Genomic DNA, 10,395 nt, shown 5'->3' with positions numbered 1-10,395 from the left:
GACCTCTGTATGCTTAAACTTCCTTGTCTGAAAAACGGGCAGAGTAACACCTAAATCATGGACGGTTGTGAAGCTAAATGAGGCAATGTGGGAAAGTTTCTATAAGCTAGCTACAACTACGACAATGTATAATGAGAAGTGGGATGACATGATCTGAAAGACCCCCTCCATCTCTTAAAGTCTGGTATTTTCCCACCTCAAAGTCTCATCTACAGTGAAGCAGGTGTTGGAGATAGTGTGTCTTTATTCAGTTGATCATAACTTGTCTTTCAGACCTTATGCAAAGCCAAATATTCCTATAGCATCTTGAGCAACCCGAACCCGGGTGATTATGTGCTTTTGGAAGAGGTGGTGAAAGACACTGCCAACAGGAAGTCTTCTACCCCAAAGTCCTCCCAGCGTGTCCTTTTGGATCAGGAGTGTGTTTTTCAAGCTCAAAGCAGGTGGAAAGGTGCAGGAAAATTCATCCTTAAGCTAAAGGAACAAGTGCAGGTAAAGTGCAAGGTTATTTTTCTCTCTTCACAAATTATTTGATATTCATAACTACAGTGTAATCAAATTCAGGAGCTAGTGAAATCTAGGGGAAAGTTCCCGAGTCAAGGAAATTAGTCGGAAGAATGTTGTTTGGCTGTTTTCACTGTGTGGAAAGAAATGTCTTCCCCTCTGAGCTTCCACAGTCCTGAGAGGGGAGTCCCTCAGCCCTGCTTTCCAAAGCTCTACTTACTAGAAAGGGAACAGGAAAGGAAGGGCTTTTTCTGATAGTGTCATGTGGTTGGGGACCCTGGCTTTAACCTAATACCAATGGAAGATTCTCGTTTTCCACAGGCATCCCGAGAAGACAAAAGAAAAGGCATCTCTTTTGCAAGCGAACTCAAGAAGCTCACCAAGTCGACTAAACAGCCCCGAGGACTCACATCACCTTCTCAGGTCTTGGCCTCCGAAAATGTCCAAAACAAGGAGGAGAAACCTGTGGGCGGCTTGTCCTCCAGTGACACGATAGACTATCGACAGTGAGCAAGGGTAGCACGTTTTACCCAGGTATTCTGAGTCATTGCACTGTTCTGAAACGGGGGGGTCAACTTACACTACTTTGTAAGACACAGTCTGTACACTGTCGTTTGTCTTTTCCAAGAGGAGGATGTCCCTGAGGCAGGTAGGAATGGTACCCTGCAGGAAAAGGGCTCTGAAGACACACATCACTTCAGCACTGATAATTTTAGATCTCCTTATTTTGTAGATAACTAAAGGCCCCAAGAGGACAACAAACTTGCCCAAACTACAACAGCCTTATTTCATCAGACACAGAACTGTCTTAATTACTGGTAACTCACATGAACATTCTTGAAGGGCTGCTATGGGCCACTCAGCTTTTATTCCTATGGATTTCTAGTTTGATGTTCTTCTAATTTAGGTCTGATTTACTCTCAACAACCTCAACTTCTTCTGCCTCAATTAAAAAATGAAAATCTGGCATCCAGGATGTAATGATTAAAAAGAAAGCAAAATGACATAACAGCCTGCGGTAAATCATGCCTTTGGTTGCCAGCTTACTGCTTGGTGCTCACATACAGAGTAAATTTCATTCTATCTTAAAACAATTTATATGGAACCTGAATTTAAAAAAAGAAAAAGCATGTGAGGAAACCAAACATAGATTTCTTCTTTTCACTTAGTTTCTTAATGAACCCAAGGGATTATTAACGCCCACCTTTCACCTGTTCCATCACAGTTCTAAGATTTAAAATTCTCAAGAGACCACCTGCGCAGTGAAGGCATTGTTGCTTATGCTACAGAGCTGCAGCATCTGTCTTCATCACAATCAGATATTTGTAGAAGCTCATAATTAAAGAATTTATTAATATCTCTTGACAGGGCCAAATTTGACTTGTAACAGCCCCAAAGAAGGCTGATACATTGAGCCAATGTTTAAGGAGCAGCTCCTAAAACAACTGGTGCCCTGTATACACTTACAAAGAAAGCTCTTTCAAAACAGACGAGGCCAAATACAGGAAACTGCCTCCTCCAGAACTTCTGCACATCCCATTATCTTGGGTCAGGGCTTTTTAGGTTCTGTAAGCAAAGACTCATCAGGAAGAAATCTCGGCTCTACGGCAGCAATCCACATCACACAGCACCAGATGATAGTGAATATGCAGAGAATAGCGAGGCCCCGGGTGTCCCAGACTCTGAGAAGGCTCAGCACCCATTTTCTGTTGCGGTACCTCTGGTATCCCATTTTTAAAGTTCAGACTCACTTCCTTTCCTGCCACAGTGTCACCGAGACAGGCAGTGTCTCCGAAAGCCCAGTGAGCTTTAGGACTAAGTACCATGCTAAGCCTCTCCAACTTTTGGAAAGTGACAGTGGTAGTGGGTGTGTGAGCACACAATAAAGACAGTGATCAAAATTTCAAATATTGTTTTCCATATCAAGAACCTAGCATCAAATAAATCACAGGTGTGATAATGTTATGCACACCTCTCTATTATAACCTCCGTAATGACAGAGTGAAATTACACTCTGCACATAAAGAGCCCTCAGTGTGCCAGAAGATTAATAAGTACGTAAGAATACAACTCCACTAGAAATTTGACTTTAAAATAATGTGCCTGCTATAATGAGCATTACTAGTTGCCTATATTTTAGGAGCGTAGGGAGGGTGGTGGTGATTGAGAGATTGCCTTTGGACTCAATTTTCCTATAGTAAGCAGATATTCAGAATCAGTCAATTGACCTCACATCTTTCACTAAACTTGGGGAAGCTCTTTAAAAATAGCCATTGAGGGACTTCCCTGGTGGTCCAGTGGCTAAGACTCTGCACTCCCAATGCAGGGGGCCCAGGTTCGATACCTGGTCAGGGAACTAGATGCCGCATGCCACAACTAAGAAATGAATGCCGCAACTAAAAGATCCCACATACTGCAACTGAAGATCCTGCACACGGCAACAAAGATCCCTGTGCTGCAACTAAGACCCAGCGCAGACAAATAAATAAATAGATAAATAAATATTTTTAATTAAAAAATAAAATAAAAATAGCCATTAATAGTAATAGCCATTGGTGCATCTATGGGAATATAGATCCCATGTTATTAATTTTACAAATGGTGTTTCGAAGAAAGCATTTGTGAAAAAAGAAGGGCCTTTCTGTATATGCTCGTAAGAAAAAAAGTTTAACATTTTTATTGCTTTCTGAGTGATATATTTCATGTTATTTGTTCTGAAATATTCACCTCTAAAGTTTCAAGTTACCTCCTAATAATAATCTAAGACTTTCTAAACAAATAATTAACTTACTCAACTAGTTGACAGACGTCCACCTTTTTTTTTTTTTTAAAGCTGAACAGTTTAATTATGGTTTTTAAAAAAAAATCTTTCTAAAGAATGTGATGTTCCAGGGCAGAAACAGCCTAATGTTCCACCTCCCAGGAACATCATGTTCTACCACTGTGAGTTTATAGGAAATAGTCTCTCCCCCAGACCTAGTCACCAGAGCTTGGGTTTCTGTTGGTTGAACAACCTTAAACCTTGCTACACTATGGACATTTCTGCTCCTTCACTTTAAAGAGACTAACAAGCCTATGTATACAATTTTACAGGTGAAGATCTTTGGGCAAGAAGTTATAAAGTCAAGAATGAACATGATGGAAACAAATGTAACTTCCTTATTTTCATTAGACTTAAACTGGAAATTGATGATTTCTGAACTTGCGATATGAGGTCCACACTGAGGTCAAGCAAAATGGCACAGGGCTGGCTACCAACCAGTTTCCTGATGAAGCAAAGAAGCCCAGCAGACTGCCACTTTACATGTGTCAACAGTTGGAAAAACCATTGCTAACCTTGTAATAATTGACTTAGAACAAGGGTCAACAAACTTTGTAAAGGGCTAGACAGCAAATATTTTAGGCCTTATGGGCCATATGCTCTCCACTGCAATGACTCAACTCAGCTGTAGTGCAAAAGCAGCCATAGACAATACACACGTGAATGAATGTGGCTGTGATCCAAGAAAACTATATAAAGACACTGAAATTGTAATTTCATACAATTTTCCCATGTAATAAATATTCCTCTTTTGATTTTTTAAAATCATTTAAAAATGTAAAAACTATTCTTAGTTCAAGAGCCATACGAAACCAGGTGGCAGGCTGGATTTGGCCCAAGGGCCATAGTTTGCTGACCTGACTTAGAAAACTGGGAACAAGATGCAGCGGTATGAAAACAAGCAGGCTAGTTTAGTCATACATTTTATGGCTGAGAATTGGAAGATTCTGGGCATTGCAAGTGTAAATATGTCCTATAAGATTCATTAAAAATTAATTCAATTTAGTTTCTATATTGTGTACCATTGTGAATTCTGTAGTATTTCTTTTTAGCTACAGAATGATGTTGGGGTTTTTTACGTTCATTGCTTATATATTCACAGACTTTTGGTTTCCATAAAATGAAGTTAGAATAACGTGTATCTACTGAGTTGTGACATCTTAACAAGAAACTTAACCATGTTTTTAAAGCAAAAGTAGATTGTTTGTGTTTATTTATTTTACTAGGTCTGTACTGACATTGTACCTATATATTTATTATACACAGCTTTCTTGATACTGCTTGCAGATTAGAAGCGTTAGTGGTTCTATCTCACTATTTGAAGACAAATCTCCTAAAAAGAAAATGTATGCTCTGGATATCTGAAACAGGCCAGAATTGCATGTAACTTGCCATTTAATGTAAATTATTTTAAAAACCTTGCTGTATAAAACTATCATGTACGTGTAAAGGATTCTTCTTATTCTTGGCATGAAGCAAATTATGATTTTTAAAATGAAAGGTGTTCCTCTAAGTAAAATCCAAATTTTATCTTTCTATTGACATTAAAATTTAAGATGTTTTTCTTCAAATTATAAAACACACTAAAAATCCTAACCTTTGCTTTGAGAAGTTTTTCACCATAAAAAATGAATAAAACAATCCCCAAGTTCTTTGCATACGCTAACAGAAGTGTTAAAAACACACGGCCCAGCTTTCATGTTACTGGAAGTTCTGACTGAGTCAAAGCTTTAATGCTAGAAGAGCCACATTTGCTTGTCAACAGAATTCAGGCTATTCCAGTTCGATGTCATTTGTACAGTGCTACAGGTTTCTTTTTAAATCAAATAATCAGTCTACAACAAATGTACAATGCTGCCTCATTTTTTAAAATATTCCAGAAACCGTAATCAAGTTTCTCTAAACTAAGAGGCATTTTTTCCTCTGGTTGGGCTTACTGTGTCATAAAAATTGGGTTACTGGTCTAACTGGCAAGAGTCAAGATGAAAACTGTGCAGAGTAGCGAGATGGAAAGCAAGACCGGTCTCACTAGGTTTATCACTTGGCCTTCACTCTAAGCCCTGCAGCGCCCCACCCCATGGCCCTTAGCACAAAGTCTGAAACTTACCTTGAGACTGCAAGGGAGACTAGGTTTTAGCAAGTGAGTGAACCCAACCTCCGGCCTATGTTGCAACCCAACTTGATGGTTCATTCTGAGGTGAAAGGACACACTCTGCTGTATTTGAGTCTTGGGGACTTTAGGGGGGACTACTCTACTATTACAGCTAACCAGCACAGCCTGGTGTTTGCCAAAAGGAGGAAATTTTGATTTAGATCGTCTCTGAATTATAGTTATATTACTATAGCAAATGAAAGAAATTATCCCATTTAGAATGCATCTAAAATAGTCACCCACACTATACCCATTACTACTTCATACTTTCCATACCATTAAAAATTTGGGTAGCAAACCTTCATCAGTAAAGTCGATGTGGAAAAGAATCTAAATAATACAAGCTAGCTGAAACCCCCACCAAGTGGGAGAAATGAAGGGTATGGTGCCCACAAGCACGCAAACCCCAGACCGGCTGGAACCAGAAGGTTGATGATGCTGACTCCCACTTACGTCACCATCAACCAATCAGAATGTCCATGAGCTAATGGCGCCCTCTTTGAACCATTACTATAAAACTCCTCACTACCCGCTCCAGGTCGGGACACACAGTTTTGAGGGCATTAACCCCCTGTGGTCCCCTTTGCCTGGCAAAGCAAGAAGCTGTTCTTTTCTACTTCACTCAATAAACAAACAAACAAATATGCAAACTGTATTTACTACAAGATTTTGAAAAAAAGTATTTTTAAATGCTTCACTAAAAACAGAAAGGAGCATGAATTCTGTTAGGTGGCGCCACGTTTAAGATTATGATAGCTGGCAAGAAAAGATTAGAACAAGAATCCAATGTGATGTGTGATGCTGGAAAAAACATTAACTTCCTCTCAGTCACCTCCTCTGTAACTGTTTGTTTCGCAAACTAACGTGAGATTATATAAGGGTGTGAAGGAGTTGAGAATAAGTTTGAGGATAAATCTGCAGGAAGTAACATTATTTGTGCAGAAAGTGCCTTCTTAAAGGAACGTCTCTTTTCGTGTCATCCTTACCAAGTAAAAGCTGTTTATAAATTCTCTAGCTGGGGAGAAATATGGAGTCTCGACTCAACAAAAGTGAGTCAAAAGTCAAATTTACTTTCACACAAAGGTCTCCCATCGTGATGCCTCTGGAGACACTGGAGGCTCACTAATGAAAGCGGGCCTCCCCTATGGCTCCGTATGTGCTTTTTTTTTAAACACATCTTCCCCTTCCTCTGTTCTCTCCCTTTCTAGTACCTCTGTAGACCTCTCCTCTTCTGCCAGACACCCGAAGGCCTTGCTTAATTCTGAAAAGTAATCAGAGCTTGCGTACTGGCCTGGTAAAACTGAATTAACTAAACCACAAAGCTCCACAACTCTGCTCCCATGCCAGTAAGGAGGATTTTCCTGGCTGGTGTCTGATCTTGAACTTGGCATAGTGAGAGGCAGCCTACACGGAAAGAGCTCTCTAGCGGGCTGCCTCAAACACTTTTAGTTGCTTCTCTTAAATCAGCAGCAAGGCAAGAAGAGGAGAATACCTGGACCCTCCAAAAAGTTGTTAGAAAAGGAGACTGCCTCTTACACAAAGCCCAAACTTGGGTCAACATGATACAGTACATTGTTAACAATTTATATGTTCTCTGCCATTTCTTCCTATCAACTTCCTAAATGCAGTCCTTGCATGATGGCTAAGGGTTCTGACAGGAATACCTGAGTGTTTTTGAAATACTGAATCTCCATGATTACCAAGCTGTTCGTACACATCTCTTAGATACAAAACATACTATGCTCAAGTCTGCCATCCAGCAGGCCTCTGAAACCTTCCCTATTTCAGATGATACAGTTCTCTGAACTTTGAAACAACTCACTCTGACACTGAATTGGGTAATGTTGTGTTCAAAGAAATGTGTGAATGCTCTGACTCAACATGCAAGGGCATGGAAGACTGAGGCTACGTCTTATGCCTGTTATTACCCGACTTCACTTTTAAGTGCGTAGCACAGTGCTAAGCACATAGTAGGTGCTCAATATTTATCTAGTTAAAAAAACAGACATCGAGGCTGTAGTTTATTATAGCCTCAGGGTGTATGTTATTATTAATGACTATAATATTTAGTTCTGAAAATGAAACTCATCAGTACAAGGCTACAGAAGTTAGTGCACAAATGTTTCATCCTCAAATTCATATAGGATATTCAAATACAAGATGTATAATTTTATGGTCCCACTGTGATTCGCTTATGTGTAACAAGGTTAAAAGCATAATACAAGTGTGAAATAGTTGATGAATTTTTATTTTAAAATTGATTTTTCATTTAAACTATAGTTTTTGCTGCCAACGTGAAATATAAATGTATTTGTATATGTTTGGAAAATAAATGATTTGTGACATGTACTGGTCACTTGTGCTCCAACGGCAAAAGACCCCTTGGTCATCTAAACAAATATTCATAACATTCCTGAACTTTAATATCTAAAAAGTGCATTAAAAGCAAGTATTTATATAATGAACCACACATTTCTCACCATTAAATAATCAAGCCTAAAAAAATTGATCTTAAAAACACTTTTTAAAACCACATATAATATGCTAAAAGATTAACATGCGTCATTAAGCTGATATTCCCCACTCTGCTGGAATGATAAAGGAACGTTCTATTTTCATTTACTTCATGAGAAAAAAAAGAACTTTAAGCACTACCCTAGGCCAAAATATTTGGCTTCTACAGCTTTGAAGAAATAGATCTACTTAGTTGGACTGCTGTGCATTTTTTAAAATGCTCACTAGAAAGCAGAAAAATGCAGCTGTTTTATTCAGCTATTCACAGTAGAGGATATTTATAACCTGGTCATTAAAACACTTATTTCATAAGCCATTCCTAGAATATGGCAATAGCTGTCACATAAAATACTGCTTTTTAATTATATTCATAAGAATAGGCATTTCATCTGTTAAAAAAAAAATGAAGGGAGAAAAAAAAAGAAAGCCCCTCGCTGGGTACCCTTTATCCTTAAAACAGAATGGTAAAGAAAGTCTCAGACTTGGTTTTTTCCACCATCACCCTCCAGAGCATGTCAGAAAATGAGACGAACTTCAAAGAGACTAGAATCACACTCAAACTTTCTTTGAAAGTAGCCATGATGAGCATTCTTTTTCACAAATGCCAAATTAGGTTACTTCTTGAAGCATATCGTCCAGTAAGAGCCAAAGAACCTGGTATCCAATTGCAAGCTATTTTTTCTTTTCTCAGAAATTTTCATAAAAATATATACACTCAAATTTAGAATGTTTCTCACTTCCATCATGGTGGTACAATAAAAAAAACACTTATTTCGTTATTAAAAAGTATTTGGTTATAAAGAGTAACTGAATGGTAGAAAGCAATCTCATGGTCTTGATTTTCCTGTGCATATTTTCAGAATTGGGGCAGAACCCTGTGCCACACAAAGGATAATTCTTCCTCCTCAAGAGAAGGTCCTAAATTAACAATATATCTTTATGTGCATCTGCACAAACACACAAATATACAACAAAAGTCCCCTGACTTTTCATTTTTCTATTACCGTACTGATGTTTCCAAATATTTGGTGAAATCCAGAGGCGACTGAGTAGCAACTTCACTACAATGTCTTTTGATTAGTTGACTTATCTCTTCACTTAAAAATGAATCCCCTTGTAAAACTTTATCCTGAAAAAATATTAAAAGTATGAGTTAAAAGTTTGCTTATGCCATAAGCAAAAGCCAAGCCGTGAGCAAAGTTAAAAATGGCAACAGCTGACACCAAACTAACACATGAAAAATAACGACAGGTGCTGGGTCAGGTCTTGGACATATCAGCCATATCCTGCATTGAATGAAACAGTCTCCTGACTGTCTCTACAGAATTCCAACCCCAGAAATCTATCCTACCATCAACTCCTAGCACGAAACAAGTTGAAATCAGGTATTAAGAGACATATTAATTTAGTTTTTATTTCATCCTTTAAAAAAAATAATGAAAAGTGTCACATACCTTCCTTTTGGAATTTGAAGATTCAACAGGAGGATTGAATGTCATTGCTGCCATGCTATAAGCCTCAAAAAGTTCTGCAGGAGATCTATAATCACAAATATAAGAAAAGTAAAGACACCACCATATCTGTGTAACTTGAAAATAGATTGTACCCACAGAATTAGACTGTACACAGAGAAAACAATTAGATTGTACTCATTATTCTAAACCTAGATATAACATAATCCTGCTTTCATTTTTGTTTCTTTTTTCTCATTAAAATCTTCTTTGTCCCAGTTTTATTTTCTTGCAGTTTTATTCAGATATAATTGACATACAGCACTGTGTAAGTTTAAGGTGTACAGCATGATCTGACTTGCATACATCATGAAATGAATTACCACAATAAGTTTAGTGAACCTCCATCATCTCACATAGATACAAAATTAGTGAAATAGAAAAAAAAATTTTCCTTCTGATGAGAACTCAAGATTTATTCACTTAACTTTCATATATAACATACAATAGTTTAATTATATTTATCATGTTGTACATTACATCCCTAGTACTTATTTATCCTATAATTGGAAGTTTGTACTTTTTGACTGCCTTCATCCAATTCCCCCTTCTGGTAGCCACAAACCTGATCTCTTTTTCTATGAGTTTGTTTGTTTTTGAAGTAAAATTGACCTACAACTCTGTTAGTTCCTGTTACACAACATAGTGATGATTTGATATTTCTATACATTTCAAAATGATCACCACGACAAGTCTACTTACCACTTGTCATCATACAAAGATATTGTATAATTATTGACTATATATCCCACACTGTACATTTCATACCTGTGACATTTATTTTGCAACTGGGAGTTTGTACCTCTTAATCTCCCTCACCTATTTCTCTCCTCCTCCTAACCCCCTCCCCTCTGGCACCACCTGTTTGTTCTCTGTATTTATGGCTCTGTTTC

The 10,395-nt window shown here is 37.9% G+C and overlaps 2 protein-coding genes and 1 non-coding gene across 11 annotated transcripts in view; 2 read left to right on the top strand and 1 right to left on the bottom strand.

Moving 5' to 3' along the window:
- Positions 1-7,826, top strand: part of PLCE1 (phospholipase C epsilon 1) — a 318,708-nt gene extending 310,882 nt beyond the window's left edge. For all 3 annotated transcript variants that reach the window (XM_067709947.1, XM_067709945.1, XM_067709946.1), the window contains exons 31-33: positions 274-492; positions 826-1,038; positions 3,598-7,826. In XM_067709947.1, the coding sequence (XP_067566048.1) occupies positions 274-492; positions 826-1,014 (408 nt within the window). In that variant the 3' untranslated portion in view covers positions 1,015-1,038; positions 3,598-7,826. The remainder of the gene's footprint in view (positions 1-273; positions 493-825; positions 1,039-3,597) is intronic.
- NOC3L (NOC3 like DNA replication regulator) overlaps positions 1-10,395 on the bottom strand; it is a 45,548-nt gene that overhangs the window by 8,196 nt on the left and 26,957 nt on the right. For 6 of the 7 annotated variants that reach the window (XR_010935852.1, XM_067709951.1, XM_067709949.1 and 3 more), the window contains exons 20-21: positions 9,446-9,530; positions 8,996-9,120 (exon numbers count right to left, since the gene is read on the bottom strand). Coding sequence is in view for 6 of the 7 variants with exons in the window: in XM_067709951.1 (XP_067566052.1) it covers positions 8,996-9,120; positions 9,446-9,530 (210 nt within the window). In the remaining variant the exon portion in view is untranslated. Of the gene's footprint in view, positions 1-1,484; positions 2,071-8,995; positions 9,121-9,445; positions 9,531-10,395 lie in introns of those variants that run through there. The other variant, XM_067709954.1, reaches the window with a different exon arrangement.
- Positions 2,788-2,860, top strand: TRNAG-CCC (transfer RNA glycine (anticodon CCC)). The gene has a single exon. It is a non-coding gene; the product is annotated as a tRNA-Gly (tRNA).

Source organism: Pseudorca crassidens, chromosome 16 (assembly GCF_039906515.1).
Source record: "Pseudorca crassidens isolate mPseCra1 chromosome 16, mPseCra1.hap1, whole genome shotgun sequence".
Classification (NCBI taxonomy): domain Eukaryota; kingdom Metazoa; phylum Chordata; class Mammalia; order Artiodactyla; family Delphinidae; genus Pseudorca; species Pseudorca crassidens.
The sequence above is the reverse complement of the archived record's forward strand: the minus strand, read 5'-3'. Positions and strand labels throughout refer to the sequence as shown.